The 21,349-nt window shown below is 33.1% G+C and overlaps 1 protein-coding gene across 1 annotated transcript in view; it reads left to right on the top strand.

Annotated features, from left to right (window-relative positions):
• Window positions 1-21,349, top strand: part of LOC122814129 (polycystin-1-like) — a 1,441,736-nt gene that overhangs the window by 1,025,967 nt on the left and 394,420 nt on the right. Inside the window, 3 exon segments of the mRNA XM_044086744.1 lie at window positions 12,998-13,147; window positions 16,373-16,437; window positions 18,775-18,995. Of these exon segments, the coding sequence (XP_043942679.1) occupies window positions 12,998-13,147; window positions 16,373-16,437; window positions 18,775-18,995 (436 nt within the window).

Below are 21,349 nucleotides of genomic sequence, written 5' to 3'. Positions count from 1 at the left end.
CAAGACAGTTAGAAGTTTTATACATGAACAGTAGGTATAAATAAACATATTTTGACTCATAGATGAGAAAACAATCCTTCAGGAGATTTAACATATTATTAAGTAATAAAGCAATACGCAATATGTACACTATATACAAGTTAGGCAACCTGAAAAAAAAAAAAAAAAAAAAAAATTTGTAACATTAACTATTTATTATATTTAAGACTTTTTCTAACACTAACTTTTTTAATGCTTTTTTTTGGACTTCTAACTAAGTGCCTTTGAGCATCAATATATGAAAAAGCCATTTTCTGGAAAGTAACCCAATTTAGTTTGGTTCGATTAAGCCAATTTTGTATTATGTAAAGTTTTAGTAATGAGCAAATAAAAATGATAACATGAATATCTAATTTTGAAAGATGAATTAATGGAATATGAAGAATAGCAAGTTCCCAGGACAATGTAGACTTTTGGTACCCCATTTTCTGCAATCTGACTTTCAAAGAGGTCCATAATCTGTGAGAAAAATGACAATACCATAAGATATGTAGAAGGTCTGCTTGGGGGTGAGAACAACATGAACATGATGGGGATTTACTTGGGTTAAATTTATTTAATTTGTATGGGGTATAGTAGGCGTCATTATTAATCATTAATTGTGTATATGATAATTTTTAAAAGGGATAAATTCCTTTGTATATCTAATGGCCAAAAGTTTCTGAGACTCTGACAATTGGGAGTTATAACTTAACCAAACATTTGATAAAAGACAATTATGGTCCATTATTAAGCTATTGATTAACTTATAAGAGTTTGAGAGCATTTTATCTGATGAGGAAAGTATTTTGATAATCGTGTCGAGGTTTTTCATTTGTAGTTCTATGTGGTCTAAACATAAAAACTTGTTTTTAATTATTACTCTTAGTTGACTAAGGATTGGTGAATAGTTCCAATTTACTTTCAAAATTTTACGCCAATCGGGTAAAGATAAGTCAAGATATTTCAAAACATCTCTAACTTTAACATTTTTTATTAAAGGATATTTTGTTAAGTTAAAGGATTTGTTGTCTATCATTATATTTGGGTTTAGATTAATTGGTTGAATAAGGTAAGAAATCTTTTCTAGATTACATAGTTTGAGTAAGGTTTGGAAGGCTCTAATCTTTTGTTTAATTACAGTAGACATATTTTTAATAAATAAACTATCCATAGAGATAAAAGGAATAGCTTCTGGATTTATATTTTTTGAAATGATGTAATTGTACCATAATTTTATCCATAAAGAATGATTTGTATAAGAAATATTCTTGAAATTAGATATGGTGAGAAGTTTATTAGATGAGACAATCAAATAATAGAGATATAGATTAGGAAGGCCTAAACCACCCTTGTCCTTCAAAATTGACAATCTGGAATAGGAAATTCTAACAGATTTAGGGAACCATAAAAATTTTGCCAAAGCTTTATTTACAGACTCAAAAAAGATTTTGGAATTATCTGATCAGATGATGTGAACTGGTAAAGGAATTTAGGCAGAATGTTCATTTTAATTATGGCCGCCTTTGATAAAAGTGAAAGGTTTAGATGTTTCCATCTGTCCATATCAGATAATATTGAGTTCCATACTTTATTGATGTTATTTTGAAAAGAAGATTTATTATTGTGTTCTAAATTGATACCTAAATATTTTATACTATAAGTAAACTGAAAATGATGATCTGAAAACAAAAATGATTTATGTGCTAAGTGATTTAAGGGAAAGATATGAGTTTTAGAAGAATTTAAAAGATAATTGAAACTGAAGAGAAGTAATCAATGGAGTTTGTTATTTTTCTATAATCAGATAATGGAGTTTGGAAGTAAATAACTAGATCATCAGCAAAGCTGAAAAATGAATTTTGGTATTAAGAATTCTGGGGACATTATGAAAAGTATTTTGAATAATATACAACAACAAAGGTTCTAAATAAATGTTAAAAGAAAGGGAGACAATGGACAACCCTGTCTTGTTCCTCTGGTAATCTTTATAGGAGAAGAAAATTGACCATTAATGTAAAGTCTAGTAAACATATCTTTGTATAAAACTTTTAAAAATTTATAAAGAATAAAGGAATATTGAAACATGACATAGTTTGAAAGAGAAAGTTCCAACAGACTCTGTCAAAGGCATTTGATGCATCAATGATCAGAGCATATATAGGGTTTGAATTTTTTAATGAGATGAATGATAGACTCTAAGGACAGAGTATTATCCCAAGCATGTCTGTGGGACATAAAACCTGATTGATCTAGGGAAATAATTGAGGGTAAAATCCGTTTCAATCTGTTAGCCAAAATAGATGATAAAATCTTAATATCTACGTTTATTAAAGAAATGGGTCTATAATTTATTGGGTCAGATTTTTCTTTATTATTTTTAGAATTAGGATGGTTTTAGATGTATTCCAATGAATATCTGAGATATCGTTAACTCTTATATGATTATATACTTTGAGAAGAAAGGGAGAATTACCAATTTGAAAGTTTTGAAAAATTCTGGAGTAAAACCATCTGGACCAGGAGATTTTCCCAATTTAAGATTATCAATTGAATCCGAGATTTCTTGTACGATATAGGAGCAGAAAGTAATTTTGTTGACTATCATTTAATTTTAGGAAATGTAGAGAATTTAAAAAGATTTTTAAGTGATTATCATTAACTGAATTAGAAGAACCTGAATATAAATCAGTATAGAGAGAAGTGAATAGCTGAATTATCTCTTCATCCGTGTTATATAATTTATTTTTATAAGATAAAGATGAGATTTTCGGTCTTTCAAAATTAACTTTAATAATTCTCGCTAATAATTTAGAAGGAACCTGGGCCCATTCTGAATATGAGGCAAGTAATTTTTGTTCAGCTAAGAGAGATTATTTTGGTGAAGCAAAATTAAATCTTTCTGACAGTCGAGAATTTGTTTTCTATAGTAGGGTCATGATTCAGTCTAAGATGATTTTCCAAGGAAAAATTCTAGATTTTAAGAACTCCTCTTTCTTAAAGTATTGCTTTTGAAAAAAGCTGCTTTACTAATAAATAATCCTCTTAATCTCACTTTACATGCAGCCCATTGTATGTCATAAGGAATGTCTGATGACCCCAGGTTATTTTCCATTTCCTGTAATATTTCTGAACATTGTTTGCAAATATCTTCATTTAGCAGTAAATTATTATTTAAAGACCACTTATTAAAGTCAATTTTATTTTTAATATTAGAGTTTATGTTTAATTTTAGTGAGATTCTTGAATGGTCCGAAAAGAATCTAGGTTCAATGTTAAAATCCAAAATATATTTTGAGATATAATCAGAAATTAGAAAGAAATCCAATCTGGACCACGAACGGTAACACTTGGAGTAATAAGTATAGATATCATTCTTATTTGAGACTTTAACATTGTGAAGTGGATCAATTAAATTATATTCCGTCATCAAATCATTAAGGGCCATAGTAGATTGATAATTATAAGTAACAGTGGAATGGGATCGATCAATTACTGGATTTATTACTGCGTTCAGTCACCACCCACTATAATATGGTGGTCTTTATAGGATGTGAGAATATTATAAATTTTAAAATGAACAAATGTTGTGAATTACATGGGCCATATAAGTTTAAGACTAAAAGAGGTTTGTCCAGACCAACAATAGAAGTGGTAAATAAGCACCATCTCCCTCATTATCAAATTTCTCATCAATAATGTTCCCCATGAATTTTTGTTTAATGATTATAGCTACTCCTCTGGAATTAGATGAGTCACCTGAAGCTACTATCTTTTGATCCATTTTTATTTCTCTCTTTATTCCAATCAAGACGCTGGAATATGGGTCTCTTGAATAAAACAAATATTTGCCTGTGACTTAAAAATCAAATGAAATAATAATGACTTTTTGGCTTTGCCTTGAATACCTCTAACATTCCAAGAATCCAATATTATATCAACTGGCATATTCAAGGCATACAATCATTATTGATGCTATAAAGGTGAACTCAAAGTAAAAATCCAATAATACTTTAAAAAAGAAAAAAAAGAAAAAGCAGCATTTGAATATGCAATCGGGTCAACAAATATTTGCTGAAAAATAAAGAAAAAAAAATTTTTCAAGAGCAATAAAATGTGTATTAATATCCTTTATCCTAACCCTAGTGCCTGCCCACCAATCACCCTGTGATAAAGGAAGATCAGAAGTGAATAAGATAGAAGTTGTAATTATAAATAATAATAACATTGGATTAATATAAAAATTGCTCAAAGGAAGCCTAACACAAATTAAAACCAGAGTAATACTACTAAAACTATATACAAGGCTAACTAAATTCAAGATGTCCAACATACTCAATCCCTACTTGAAATACTAAGCTAAAAGCTCCTATTATTAAGTAAAAATTATAGTGATTAAATGCATTTCCTCAAGTATTTCAAAGAAGAAAAAAAATAGAATAAATTTTGATTAACTAAAACAATACGCCATAACAAGTATTACAATTAAAACAGAACATATGTTAGGTAATGTAAATAAATATAAAGAAACCCATCTAATAACACTATCATATATGTAAACAAAACAGTGAGAAATCTAGGGATAGTTGTATCATATATAAGGTGATGTTTTAGATATACATATATATAAAAAGCCATAAACATTGCTAAACAGATAAAATTATGCACTATCCAATAAACACTCTTTAATGCTTAGTAACTTTTTCCCAGTAGTCAAATAGACAATAAGTGTGATAAAAATTTCAAATAACTATAGAATGAGCATTTAACTATAGTTCAAATAAAGCATAAACTGTCCTCCAAGTGACCATACTCTAAAAAACAATTCAATATAGATGTAAGCTAACTGTCTAAATAGCAGTAATATAGCATCTGCTCACAATGATATATTATAAATTGAAATAGGTTTTCCGCCATCTAATGTTCAAAGATAAATACAAATAAGAACTATTGGATAGTACCTTAAACTACAGTATGTACACTAGATTAAATGAATATTAATGTACTTTCATATGAATTTAAATAAATTTTAGAATACTTATACTAATGGCTCTGTTAAATTATATAGTTAAACTGTCCTTCTAAAATATAAAAGCAATACAGCAAACAGGATGTAAAAACACAGTGTTCATAAATATACTCATTATAACATCTAAATAGAACAAAAACAAGTAGGCTAAACTCAAAAAATCAAGGAGTTTAACTATAGACAGGTAAGTTTAGCTAATAACGTTTAAAGATATCCATTCCAAGCATTACATTTGTGTAAAGGCTTTCTATAACAAAACCACCAATTGCAGTCCCCTAATCAAGCTTCTGAAAAAAAAATGCATGAATTTCTCAAATGAACAGGTGTACAGTGTAATACTTGTCTATTTAAACATTTTGGCATCTTTCAAGATAACATAAAAAACAACATTTTGTAGGAAAATATATGTTCTCTTCTTTACCCATTTTCTGGAATTGTAATAAATGAAACTAACCTGTTCATTTGTTTCAAGAACAATTTCCATCCTAATGCATTAAGGTAACTGCTCGCTTTGGGCCGAGAGAGACATGTATAGGATCGCTGAATGTAACGTGAGAAAGACATATTTAAACTTAAAAACATCCTTCATTGTGAAGAGGAACACTGTAAATGATAGAAAGTCCTAATAAAACATTCCTGATGCTGAATACATGCTGAAAACAAGCACAATTGTGTATGCGAAGCTGTCGTGCTTTCGCAACAAATGATGACGTCACCATCCATCTCAGAGAGTCTGTAGTGGGTGTGTGATCATGTAGAACAGCAGCTGAAGCTATGAGCAGAAGATTTTTCCTTCAAGAGTCTCGAGAGGCGGCTTCTCCTCCATAAATCTTATAACTGACACAGGGGACTGTAATTTAAAAGCTTTTAAAAAAAAAACTAGTATACTGCCTTCACACAAAGCAAGGAAATGAAAGAAACATAACTATTTGACTGTTTTTAGCACTTATAGTAAATCTATAAATCTGGAAAGCCTGTCATAGCACAATATTATTTAAAACTTATCAGAATTAAAACAAAATAAATTCAAAACAAGTTATTGAAGTGAAATAGGATTAGGTCATAACAGACATGTACATCCTATATTATAAATATTGTCTGAAAAATAACACTTTTGTATTCCATTGACAGTAACATATTATGATACAGTGTCAGGAAGCTTTTTAAATGTTTTAAGAAAAATGTCTTTAGCATCTTTGGGGTCTGAGCACACAAACCTTTTGTCATTAACTGTAAAAGACAAAGTATTTGGATAGGACATACGAAATCTTATCCCTCTTTTATCAAGTCAGCACAATAGGGGCAAGTTTTTGTCTATTTAGTTTAATTTGAGAAGGAAGATCTTGGGAAAAAGATAGTTTGTGAGACTTCCATATGAACTGTTTTTAGTTTTAGCTGTTTTCCAGGATCTGGAAAGTATCCTGAAAGTTTAATAACTTAGTATAAATAATCCTTGGTGTGGAAGAATCTTGCTTTGCACGTAATGCTCTATGTGCTCTCTCTACAATTATAGACTTTGAAGATGTTTCACAGTTTAACAATGTTTCAAAGATATTCTTAGTCACAGATAGCAAGTTTTTATTGTCATAAGATTCAGGCAAACCACGAATAATGATGTTATTTCTTCGACTCCTGGCCTCCAAATCCAACAGTTTAGCTTGTATATCAGAAATAATCTTGTCTTTAGACTTAAGGTCACTTTCCAATGAATCTGTTTTTAACTCTAAAGCTGAATTTCTGTTTTCAATCATATCCATTCTATCATTTATTTGCTTTAAAGTTTTACTAAAGTCAGCAAATTGTTCTGAAAAGTTTTGGATAGCACTTTGGATAGGCTTTAATGCTACTTTTAGTTCGTCTAAAAGGAAATTTGAATAATTTAAGTCTTTATTACTTACTTTGGAAGTTTCAGTAGGTTGTTTAGATGTCCTTAGTCTTTTTGAACTGGAATCTTTTTCAGGAGAGAGCATTGAAGAAAATTTGGCCTTTGTAGGCTGAGTCTCCATGGAGTCGGACTTTGTAGCCATGCCCAGAGATGAACTGCAATTGACAGGATTTCAGGAACCAGGAATAGACTGGAGCAGCAGGTGTCCCAGCAGCAGAGAGAACAAAATTGTTCTGAGGTAAAATAAATCCCAGGATAAGAAGTCCAGAGTAAAACATAATCCAAATTCGTAGTAAAAGATTTATAAAATCTTTTAGTAAAAAAAACTGAGGAAAAAGATTGGTATAAAGTTGTAAAAAACCAAAAGTTAAATAGCTGTGAGGAGCTCAAGGAGTAGGGACTAAACTAGTCGGCAGCCATCTTGATCATTCTCATAAATGTGATATTTCTATACCTGAAAACTATGAGCTTATTGTTCTGATGTTATTTCCTTCAAGAGCAGTCAATTTTATCATGGAATATTTAGATAAGAGATACGTAATCTATGCCTTATCAAAGAGTACCCTGATTGTTAAATATCAAAGTTGCCCAACCACAGATGAAGGGTAACAGTCCTATATAGAAATATGGGACGTAAACAACCATTCCTTCTTAAGCACGAGAATGTATTCTCAGAGATGACATATCTACCTATACATGTATAGATATATATCTTGGTACAAGATAGTTCACTGAATTGCCTTTTCATCAAATCACAATTGTTGAAAACATTCTTTGGCAACATATTTCATTGAAAGTGGACTTGGTTAAATCACAATTCATATAAAAGACGAGATTGAGAGAAAGAATCACTGCAGGTATGGTTTAGGAATTTAGGATCATAGAAATTACAAAATAATTTAGTCTAGCATGGCATTTGTACATTTCTTTGCATTGCTAATGTCCACCTCCATGTCATATCCCATCTCTAGAAGTTTGTGTTTATGTGAGAGCATTGATTCACTGTGTGTGGTGTTTTCGCTCTTCCTCTGTGGTTGTCTGACCATAGAGTTAGTATATTTGAAATAACAGAGCTATGATGGGCAAAGACTCCCACATGGGGGCATAGTGGGGCTTGCCCCTTGAAAAATATTTTGGAGGAGTATTTGCTGTATATGAAATTTTTCTTGAAATTTGTTTTTGATGAAATGTGTTTTTTCAGTCAGTTGTGATTAGATGCAAAGGCAATGTGATGAAAAGTATTATAACTGGGCGTAATAGAGGGTGTGGAGGAAATGTATTCAATTTTTTTTTAATTTGATTACCTGTCTAATAAAAGCACAATGGTTAAGGAGTTCTGTTGGCACACTGGCTTTCAGTAACTTCAAGACCATTAGCATACTTTGTCAGCTGAAACTCAATAGGTAACAACTTGAAACATCTAAAATAAATAAAATGTTCACCAAGGCACCAAAACTCACTAACAAAAGTATCCACAGGTACCATCAAGGATCAAAGACCAGCTACTGTAGTTTAAAAACACAGCCTTAAAGAAAAAACATACACTTCTGGCATTAACATCTCCTATCCAGTACGTTTTCATTTAAAAATTATTTCATCTGATGAAGTAACTTTTAAACAAAAATGTACTGGATAGGAGCTTGAAACATCTGTTATCAAGATTATGGTCAGTATCCTTATGGTACTATCTGTTTGATAGTTCAGTGCACTGTGCCATTCCCCACTGGTGCCACCTAATTTACAAGGCCTCGTTTACTCACCTTGAATCCTGACTAGTATCACTAACTCACTGGATTTCACTTCACATTATCATTTGTCTCATTTCCTCTATCACTCCTAACTGTACCATACACTTACTTATAATTTCCAACTGCTATGCATTGGCTGCCAGTTTAATTAAAGAGGCCTTCCATGCAGTGCAAAAATGTGTATCCTCAGATTTGACTGACACCCTTGGGAGGTAGCAGCTGTGGTAGTCAATGAAAAAAAGGCCTGTATATGGTCTCACAGAGGTTTCTGGAAAGCCATCAGATGACTAAAGATGAGGAGGCTAAATGTTGCCAAGATGTTCTCAGTGAGGGTGCAGAAATTGTAACCTTAACTGTGGATTTTATTAAGGAGTGATATGAACACCGAGGAACTTCTGAATCCAATTTATATACCTTATTATAAAGAGGCAGTGTCTGATGCAGATACAGGAATGCAATCGTTTTCAGTAGATGAGGCCGCTTAGGACATTTAAACAGTTCCATTATAGAAAGATTGTAGAGATGTATGAGATCTGTTGGAAATACTGAAGGGCTCTGGTCATTTTTGGAAGGTTGCAATTATCTTACTTTTTCAATGCAATATACAAAGTTAGGACAGTACTTCTTGACTGACAAATTGGAACAGTTGTCCATATTTAACAAATGGTGACAGGTCACTGTTTTTCATTTATGATGAAATTACTTCTCAACCTCCTGGGAGAACATAGGTGAGATGCTATAAAGAACACTTAATCAAATAGTCAAGCATATTCAGGAGGAGCAATGCAGATTCCATACAGACTGTTAAAAAGATTTTTAGCTCCTCCAGATGAAAAACAAAGATCTGAAAGATACAAACTAAACAAGTTTGGACCTAGGACCAAGCCCAGTGAGACACCCTGACCATAACCTGCAATTTCACCTGTCCATTTACTGTATTTGTAAACAATGAAGCTATTCATCTAATCTAGATTGCATCAATACCTTCCTGTACTAATTTATTGACCAGTGTTTTGTGTATGACCCTATCAAAAGGCTGAAGTTATGTCTATATAAACTACATCACAGCACATTTTGTATTTTACTGCTGTTATTATGTTGTTATAAAACACGATATTACAGGTGGTTATAGCTCTATTTTCAACATATGCATGTTGATATATGGTTTAAAGTCCTAACCTCTCAAATTCTGAAAATAATTTATTCAGAATAACCTTCATCATTATTTTTCCAAAACAAGAAAGCAAACTTATGGCTCTGTATGTCTCTGAGTTTGTCCTATTCCCCTTCCCTTAAAGATAGATTTAATAGATGCATGAATCCAATCTTGAGGAATCTCCCCATACTTAAATGACCAGGACAATAGCAGATATAGTGGTACTGTAAGTTTTTACTGAAGTGTTCAACAACAGTTTTCTGAGCTATGTCAATTGCACAAGTGCAATCACTGTCTGTAAGTTTAAATTTACTACTAATAAAAGTAAGCAAATCACCCATTTTTTGACATGGGAGCACGAGTGTCCAATGTTATCAGCTGTTACCTTTGCACATTCATAATATTTAGTACACCATGCAAAGTACTTGTGCTTTAGTAAATCACTAATGGCATACTCATTTAAGGAATCCATTTTCAACTACAAATGTTTAAAAATGTTTAAAAGAAAAGAATAATTGAAATGAGTTACCTCAGAATTCAAAACAATTAAAACAATTAGTAATTTAAGTCAAATTTTATGAGAAAATCACATAAACAATATGCTACTAAATATAAAATTAAGTATAAAGAGTTAACAGTGTACAAGAAAAAGTAATTCAAAAAGTCGTCACTCTAACCTATAGTACCAGTTGTGTTGCTCACACTAAAATGCTGTGACTATTGCTCACACTTGCATTTGTTATAAAATTAGAGGTGAAAATAAAATATAAATCAAAATAAATATTCTCTTACCTATCAGCTGCATAATAAATCACAAACCAATATTATGATTGTTTCAGACAAGCTCTGGATAGTCCTGTCTATAATTTGTGTGAATTTATAGCTGACTAGGCCCTTTGGGATGGATAGAATTTGCCTGTCTACAATCTATTTCTAACAACAGACAGTGAAAATCAGAGGTAAAAATATGAATCAAAATACATTTTCACATCTACAATCTATCCCTTTCTTTTACAAACAGTGAAAATCAGAGATGAAAATACAAAATAATTCTTCTCTTTCTAAGCAGTTGCACAATAAATCACAAACCACCACTGGATTGTTTCATACAAGTTCTATATGTATGTGGGACAATCTCTGAAGTTCATGGGTGTCACAGTATACAGATCTACTATTAAAGAAAAACAGATGTCCAGAAAAGTGGAAAAACATAGTGGATTACAATTACTTGTGTTTCCTAAAATGTGTCTCTGCAGAGATACAAAACATGAGACAATGAATTGCTGCTTTGTTGTAAGTTATTATTGGATGAGGAAAAGACAAAAGTAAAATCACATTGGTTGAAATAAGTCAGAGTAGGAACTTGTAATAGAAGTAATGGATGCCATAATGCAAAGAAAACCAGGAGGCATAAATCACTGTAAAATAAGGCAGGAACATACCTCTCAACTGCCTAGATTTTCACAGAATGTCCAGATTTTTGGCTTATTTTTTGGTCTGTTCCTCATAAAATTTGTGTTTTTTTGGCAAATCAATTAGATGATTTGATGACTGAAGTTACTAAATGTAATACAATTGAGTTTCAGACTTCAAATATTTCAGAAAATGCATGTTAAAACAAACACTGTTACTCTAGCAGCTTTCTAAGTTTGTAAGAGCAATGTTTAAAATATGTCTCTATTTTTGGGCCTTTGCTCCTCCATTTTTTCAGGCTTTGTCTAGATTTCTTGCACTAAGGGGTTGAAAGGTATGGGTAGGAAATCTGCACTAAGAAGTCTTCTGTAATTGACAAGGTATATAAAGATGTACAATAACAAAAACTGCTGAGGAATTCACCCTCCTTGTTTATACTGGACAGGTGATCTTGCTCATGCATATGTCTCTGAACAATGGAACTAATCATGTTTCTGTTAAGTACCAGTCAGGTCAGAAAAATAAATTGAATTACCAGGAAAATTCTCATTGAAACAGAATAACTCTGGCCCATTGCAATATCCTGGAGGGAGAAGTAGCCTTCTTAACCTGCACAATATCGGTTAAGTACATAGTCCTGGTCAGTGGCCCTATACCGGACAGGCACATCACTTCTACAAGGTCCCGGTCAGTGTAAAGTATGCAGTGTTTTATTCAGTCTTACAAATACCACACACTGGCACTTTGCAATGATCCACCCATGAGCATTTATACATTGCTCTTTAAAGGTCATCTTATAGTTCAAAGCTGAGCACAGCACAGCAAGTAATCCTGCCTTTTATGAGTCTTTTGTCACCTAGCAGTCCATTTTTCAATGCGAATATCAGAAGGATTCGGTTTTTTTTTCTAGTTTGATCCATTGGTTTAAAAGGAATCATTCTGTTTATTGAATGATAATCATTGATTTACAATGGTGTTTGTTCAGGAGAAAAAACTTGGACTGTAATAGTATATAGCCTTAATGATGTGTAACCGTCTACCTAACACAGGGGTTTGTTATGGTCTGTTGAGTTAGTTAGTTGGTGTGGTCAAAACACAACATGATATATATGTATATACAAGCCATGGAGTCCTGCACTCTGCTTCTTGTCTCTCTCAGTGCAGCAGGGGAAGACAAGACAACATCTGGTGTCTGGTGTCTGGTCATAGGCTCAAAACAGCTATGTAATGCCACTTTGAATCCACATTACACAGTGACTACTAGAACTTGGCAATTTTCCACTGCCTGTTTTATCCATATATGTATATTATGAAGTTGCTTACAGAGCGTCCCATGTTGGTACAACTAACCATGACTTTCTGATCTGATGGTGGGACAGCAGCAAGTCTACCTGTTTAGTACTACACAGATGTTCCTCTTGTTGATTAAAAGTATAGATGACCCTTTGGCCATGCATAAAGCACACAAATATGTGTTAAACGTTCTCCAAAAGCAAAAGAGTTTTTAGTCTGTGCATATCCATGCCCATTTTTTTTCAGCAACACAGTTTCACTTGCAGCTTAGATTAAGTATGGAATAATGCAGCATTTCATGTATGAGAATCCTGTTCAGTTTACACCTTTCCAGGGAAATAATACATATACCATGCAATTATTGCATTCTAGCTACTCTTTGTAGGACATTATGTACACGTTGAATATTGTTACATTACATTTGCTAATTAAGGTTCTTTGCTTCCATTTTCCAGGTGTTAGTTGAAGATCCAGAGCCTTCTACAATGGAGTCTCAGACCATTGAAATGGATGTGTGCCTTGACCACTCTGACCTGGGTACTTCGTCCTTCCTCTCCATACCTGGTGGACTAGACTCTGTTATGGATGTCAGATCTGACAGCTCTGTAAGCCATGATGAAAGAGGCATTGTTTTGCGGAAGGGGGGGGATACTCAAAGTTATACCTTCAGGTGTTCACACTACTTCACTGACTGTTTATTTTTTTTTCAGAAACAAATAGGCTGACCATTTGACTTTTTCAGAGCACAGTAAGGACTGCATTCCAAATGCCATACAGTAAAATAATACATAGGTAATGCTCAGCATAATAACAGAAATATCACTGTACATGAGAATTTATGACAACACATCGAAAATAATTCACAGCATTAAAAGAAGGGGCCACATGAAACATTAACAAAAACTGTCATCCTTCATAGTCTTGTGATATTCATAATAGTTTCCATAATCTTTGTAAAGTAAGCTGAACTTTTTTTTCACTACACAGAACTGTAATTTTATCAGGAACTATTTTCCTGAGTGAAGAATCAATTGTGTTACCCACAAAAGATAAAATCCTCTGAATTACATCTTCTTATACCATGGCCTTTTTCACCATCCACTTTTTATTGACATTCTATGAAATCTACCTTGTCTACTTTTAACCTTTTATAGTTAGTGTGCAGTTTTCTTGCTTTGATAAACAAGAGCCTTTTCTGATAGCGTAACTACAGAACAAGTAAACAGTAATCAGTCGCTTACTGCTGTTCCATGCAAATCTTGTGTCAGGCTTAACATGGTGTGATACCATCTGACATGTCTGTGAGGAAAAAACAAATTTCTGATGTACATATGTGACCGTTTAGTTATATGCAACAACAGTCAGCTGATTGACGTCTTCTAATTAAAACTCTTGTCTTTCACTTTACTGTTACCTCTGTTCAAAATATTTACATTATTGTTCAAAAATCTCCTTCCCCTTACAAAACCTTTTAAGCACTGAAAAAAAAAAAACGTAAAACAAAGTAAAGGTATTTTAGATAACTGTAGCCCCAGTATCACAAAGACTCTGGTGGTGTTTTCTTATTGACCCATCTTAGCTCACCAAGCACAACACATAGACAAATGCACAATCATTTAGTGTTGCCTGTGAAATGGTCCTACACCTTAATTGAGCATACTTGTTTGTAAGAAAATAACTTTAATCAATGGCTTTTATGTAGTTACCTCTCTTGCAGAACCCATTACCCACTGTTAACATATTTTCTTAACTGTTAAACTTTACTGTATTTATTATTTCTTGGAATTGCTGATGCATTTCATACACAGCACACCATTTTTTTTCAATGTGTTGACACTTTCCACGTTTTTTTAGTATCTATACGTTCAATATTATTTTTGCTTTTTCTTTTAATACTCCATAGATGCAGTCTATTCACATTGGGTTTAGTTTTCAAGTGTTACAAAATAGTTCATAATTTTATCTTAAGTTTAGCACCTTATTAAACAGTGAAGGCTTCTAGAGAAGTTCTATCAATCACAAAACATGGGGTGTGGATGGATTTGTTCATCACTTAAATAAATTATCAGGGTATAATAACTTTTTTCTAACGAAGCACTATGTCAAAGTAACTCACGTCAACCATCATGTTAATGAATATCAAAAAATACATTACTTTATTCACTTACATATTTTGTCATGCTTTTTGTCCAAATTTGTATTTTTATTGAAGAAAGAAATAGACTTTGAAGTGAAGAAATATGTAGAGTATGCATTTTTTGTATTTCAGCCATGTCAGGTATCAGAAATGTGGATATTTTCCTATATTTTGAATCCTATGTTCAGAATATTTTGTTTATAGCTTCCTAGGTTCATAGGTCAGTACTAGGCTATTGATCCAGAGGACCATTAGCTGTCTAGCCACAATATCCAATATTATAGGTACCCATTGACGTGACTACTTTATTCCTAGATTTTGCCCCTTTCAGTGTAGGCCTGCAGAGTCACACAAAGCAGGTATTTATGATTGCCCACTGTTTCATCTAAGTTATGCTTAAAGAAGGTCAGGGAACCTCTTTGATTTGCAACCAAAGGAAGCCTATTCCATAAAGAGGGATTTTCTTAGATTCTACTTCATGAATATTTCTATCAGCATTTTGAAGACCTCTTCAGGAAGGCAATCTTGCAGACTTCTTGCAAGATTACATTTTAGCCAGGTTTGAATAGGCTCATAACATTAATGACTTTTAGTGTTTGAGTCTTAAAGTCACAAGCCACTAATTTCTTTATGTCAAATCATCATTGTGAGAAATAATTTTTGTCCACTGGGCAAAATATGTATATTTTTTCATGACAAGGAATATTTTGTGGTCTTTGTATTGCCTGTTTTTTTAAAGGAGTAAAAACAAACACATTCCTTGCTCTTGTTTAAAAGACTTGAATGTAAGAAAACTGGGCTGAAATGAATATTTGAAATGCGAAAGATGACAATGCGATAAACCTGCCTTTAATTTTGTAAATGAAGAATTCTACATACTTTTGATAATTTGGAACCAGGGTTTGTTGCAGCACACAAACAATTCCAAAAGGAAAAACACACCTTAACTATTCCAGTGAACTCAACCAGAAACCAGCAGCTGTAGTGTTAAATGTTGAAGATATGTGTTTTTTCGTTTTGGAGTACTTTTGGTAATGTTAAATATTACTGAAGCATAGATCAAGTATGTTCTTCATGTTCCAAACATGTTGTTGGCTGTTGTGTTTGTGGACTCATATTGAGAGCTGAATGTCACTGACATATGTCATCTAAGGTATGAAGCAATGCTGGATATTGAAAATATAAACCATCCCTTCGGTGATATCCATTAAGCTCATGCCCAGTTTTACAGAATAAACATTGCTTACAGCAGCTAATAAACATAACGTGGGAATTTTCTGCTTTAGCCATAAATTATTTGCAACTTGAAACTTTGCTTACTTTTATTAGGTAAATTTAGATAAAGGTTAAAATGAAAGTTTAGTGTACAAAGTCTTCAGAATTGCATACAGAAATAGTTGCACATAATTCTGCTATCGTGGGCCTGTAGCACTATTAAATCTACACCAATGTGCTTTAATTCATCAAAGCTGTGTTCTCACATAAAGTCCTGTATCTGATTGCTTGCATTAGGTGACAGATTGTTACTTCTCATCTCTTACCTCATAACATAAACAGTACCTAAGGCTGTGAATCATTAGGCTTCCTAGAATTCATAGTTTGTTCATTATGTGAAAAGAAGCTTATAAATATACTTTCTAAAGGTGAATAATGGCTTAGCTCCAGATTGTAATCATTTGACTGTCTTTTGCAGATGTCCCTGAGAAGTAAAAAGTTAGATTCAGTGCTGGCGATTTTGACCAAACAAGATCACAAGACGTAAGTAACATGAAACTGTAAAGTGATGAACCATGCTGCTTTATAACCCAGTGGTATAAAAATGTTTTCATTTATTATTGGAAGCAAGATGTGATGCAGTTAATATTTCACACAGATGTAGCTGTTCCCTTAGCAGATGGTCTATGGCACAGATGTCTTGCTGTGCTTGTGTGACCATCACAAATTACAAAAGACATAACTTTTTTCAGATTATAATGGAGCTTAATAATAGCCATGCTTACTAATAATACAAAAATTACTAAACATTGTACTGCATATTTTCTGAAGCTACAAGCACACGCTACTAAAATGATGAGGCACAATGATTCTACTATCTTGGGTTTGTCTTTTGCCCAGTAGGATAGCATCACACATTTTTTTTTTGTTTTTTTGCATAAGTGCATTACCTATAGAAGTGGGGTTCACAGATCTGCTTTAGCAATCTGTGTATGCAGCCTGGATAAATTGTGGATCTCTTTGTTTCTCAAAATGTAATTCTTTACTCCATGTAAACTGCTATGGAGCTAACACACATGCTGCTTTCAGCCAATCTAAGATGTAGTGACAAAGCTAGGCCTTTCATGTTGCATTTTCAAATATTACCACAAACATAGTAAACTTCTGAAAAATATAAAAATGCATTACATAGCTAACTATGTCACACACAGCACCCATGGTATTTTACATTACAAATTTCATAGAACAAACATACACACACACACACAGACATACACACACACACACAAAATGTGTTTTTAACTTACTAATTCCAAATGTGCAGTTGCCATCTTAATGTAGCCACTGACATAGATTATTGTCTGTGAATAGCAGCGTCAACTAGTTTGACATTATTGTGTGTCAAAGAAAGCCCATAGTAGTAACGGGTAATGTACAGGTGGAAAATATATTCTAAACCATGTCAGAAATTACTTCAGGAAAAATCAATGAATTCATATAAGAAACAAAAAATGGCTGTGTATTATTCAGTAAATGCAAGGATATTATAGCATAGGCTTTGCTGTCATTTTCATTATATTATTACAGAAAAGACAATACTATGTTGTAAATATGTGCATATTTTTATTTATTGCTTTGTAAACCTTGCTGTCTGATCTGCCATTGGTCTTTCCATTTGTTTCACAGCTTTAATTATGTTGTTCTATTAATTCCATTGATTTGATGAGGAAAATACATCTGGTTATGTCCGTTCATGTGACTGGTCTAAAAACATGCATTTTCAGAAATGCCTTTGTTTAGTAGTCTTGTTAAAGTGATATTTCCTTATTACTTTAGAAATAATTTTCTTAATTAACATGGTTAGTGAATGTTTGTTTTAATAAACGAACATACAGCCAGACATAAAGCTACTGAAAGGAGCCCATAAGAAAAACATCAGAATGATTTGTGGAATGAATTTAAAAGGGTATTATAAGAAATTACAGGATTAAAACACTTCAGACCAGAAACACAAACAGGGCATATGTGCACAACGGGAAATAGGTAAGATACAAAGAGGTTAGACTGGCCACAAAGATCTATAGGAAGTGTGTGGAGGCAGCAGACTGCAGGGACCAAGTACTTCCTGGATCCAAAATGGTACTTCTTCACAGAAATATGTGTAGACAGAGTGAAAGATGTGCCAGAATGGTGAGAAGGAATACACAAAGCCCTGCATGAAGGCATAAGCTAGGTAAAAAGACAGCGATAGAATGTTAAATGTGCTTTAAAATGGTAGACAAATTAAGTCAGTGGGCAAAATAACTTATTAAATATCACTTTTTCTGTTAACTAAGCTAGACCAATTGTTGCTATATCATTGCCAGAGATGTGACCATTCAGGAAAGGTTTCTTTAGATTCTGTTCAGCACAGATCTCTACTAGTACTGATACTTTACATGATGTTTTGCATTAATGGGGTATATTAAAATTGTTTGGTTTATATCACTTCTGCATAGAGTTTTGTGTATGTGAGTTTACATAAGAGTAACTAATAACTAACCCAGATAACCATGGTTTACATTTAATTGTTACTACTAAAATAATCTGGAGATTAAAACGTTTGTCCCCTATTAGATTATGTCAGCATAGATGCCTTTATAAAAACTAAGGCTGACTGTTTAGCAACAGATTTTGGGTGTATAATTTCAGGCAAGTTTTCATCTTTGCTTCCAGGAAATCCTACCTTAACTAATGAAAATATTATTTCTGGGATCCTTAGCTTATGAAAATATTTAGAACATCAGGCTGGCCTTTTAATACACTTGTAATCTACTGCTTATGTAACTATAAACTGATGGTAAAATCTTTATTCTGAATTTTTCATTTCAACACATTTAGTTTTCTGCAAAACTGGCCATCCTGTGACAGCATGTTTGAAATCCCTGATCTGCTTTCCTCTGATCTACTGTCCACAAGATGTCACATCCTAAAGAGAAAGAAAGCTTTGTTGAAGCTGGGAATTGAGTCTCCACTGGCATCTGATGAAGATCCTATTGGCTTTTCTACACCAGCCTCTGATGACAGCAGAAGGTCTACAGGAGACCATCTGACACTGTCTGGTATGAATGACATAAGTTAATTAAGTAAATGAAAATGGAGTAGGATGGTTATAATCAATCAGCAATGTGTCATTTATACAGTCAGCAATGCAGTCATTATACAGTCATCAATGTCTCATTATACAGTCAGCAATGCATCATTATAAAGTCAGCAATGCAGTCATTATACAGTCATCAATGCATCATTATACAGTCAGCAATGTAGTCATTATACATTCAACAATGCAGTTATTATACAGTCATCAATGCATCATTATACACTCATCAATGCATCATTATACAGTCAGCAATGCAGTCATTATACAGTCAGCAATGCATCATTATACTGTCAGCAATGTGTCATTATACAGTCAGTAATGCAATCATTATACAGTCATCAATGCATCATTATACAGTCAGCAATGCAGTCATTATACATTCAAAAATGCAGTTATTATACAGTCATCAATGCATCATTATACACTCATCAATGCATCATTATACAGTCAGCAATGCAGTCATTATACAGTCAGCAATGCATCATTATACTGTCAGCAATGTGTCATTATACAGTCAGTAATGCAATCATTATACAGTCAGCAATATGTCATTATACAGTCATGAATGCATCATTATACAGTCAGCAATGTATCATTATAAAGTCAGCAATGCAGTCATTATACAGTCATCAATGCATCATTATACAGTCAGCAATGCAGTCATTATACATTCAACAATGCAGTTATTATACAGTCATCAATGCATCATTATACACTCATCAATGCATCATTATACAGTCAGCAATGCAGTCATTATACAGTCAGCAATGCAATCATTATACAGTCAGCAATATGTCATTATACAGTCATGAATGCATCATTATACAGTCAGCAATGTGCCATTATACAGTCAGCAATGCAGTCATTATACATTCAGCAATGCGTTATTATACAGTCGGCAATGTGTCATTATACAGTCAGCAATGCAGTCATTATACAGTCAGCAATGCAGCATTATACAGTCAGCAATGTGTCATTATGCAGTCAGCAATGCAGCATTATACAGTCAGCAATGTGTCATTATGCATTCAGTAATGCAGTCATTATCCAGTCAGCAATGTGTCATTATCCAGTCAGCAATACATCATTATACAGTCAGCAATGCAGTCATCAGTTAGCAATGCATCATTATACAGTCAGCAATGCAGTCGTTATCCAGTTAGGAATGCATCATTATGCAGTCAGCAATGCAGTCACTATACACTCAGCAATGCAGTCATCAGTCAGCAATGCAGTCATCAGTCACCAATGCATCATTATACAGTTAGCAATGCAGCATTATACAGTCAGCAATGCATCATTATACAGTCAGCAATGTGTCATTATACAGTCAGCAATGCAGCATTATACAGTCAGCAATGCATCATTATACAGTCAGCAATGTGTCATTATACAGTCAGCAATGCATCATTATACAGTCAGCAATGTGTCATTATACAGTCAGTAGTGTGTCATTATACAGTCAGCAATGTGTCATTATACAGTCAGCAATGCAGTCATTATACAGTCAGCAATGCATCATTATACAGTCAGCAATATATCATTATACAGTCAGCAATGCAGTCATTATACAGTTAGCAATATGTCATTACACAGTCAGCAATGTGTCATTATACAGTCAGCAATGCAGTCATTATACAGTCAACAATGCTGTCATGCATAACATGGATGGCTGCAGCAAAGGATGATATAAGGTTAAATGAAGAGCAACCAGACAATGTTGCAAGTAATATTAGGTGCTTAATGAATAATGATAATGTCATCAGGTACACATAGAGCTTTTATTTAATGAATCAGTCATTTATGCAATCAGTGTTTTAAAAAAGATGTCTGGGAATTAATCCAGTTATCAGACTACAATTTTTATAGTTATGAGTGTACTGGAAAATCTTTGCTATCACAATATGGCTCCCTATTGAAATGTTGAGGCTCAGACGTCTGAGTCTCGACATACCAAAAATAAAAGCCCCCTGCATCCCCAAGATATACATATATATATATATATATATATATATATATATATATATATATATATATAGATATAGATATATATATATGGTTCCCATTCAGAAGCCTGAAACATCATAAGCCTGAAAATCAAAATCCTGAAACCAAAAGCCTGAAAATTCAGAATCCTGAAAACTCAAAATCCTGAAAGACCAAAATCCTGAAAGACCAAAATCCTGAAACTCAAAATCCTGAAAACACAAATAATGCTAATATGTCACTATAAAGACACTAATATCTACCAACTGACCCTGACCCTAACCCTAACCCTAAGGTCCGTCACTATCGCACACTCACCTGACCCGCGGC

This window comes from Protopterus annectens, chromosome 10.part0 (assembly GCF_019279795.1).
Source record: "Protopterus annectens isolate FY-2018-M chromosome 10.part0, PAN1.0, whole genome shotgun sequence".
NCBI classification, from domain to species: Eukaryota; Metazoa; Chordata; order Ceratodontiformes; family Protopteridae; genus Protopterus; species Protopterus annectens.
This window is presented reverse-complemented; position numbering and strand designations above follow the sequence as displayed.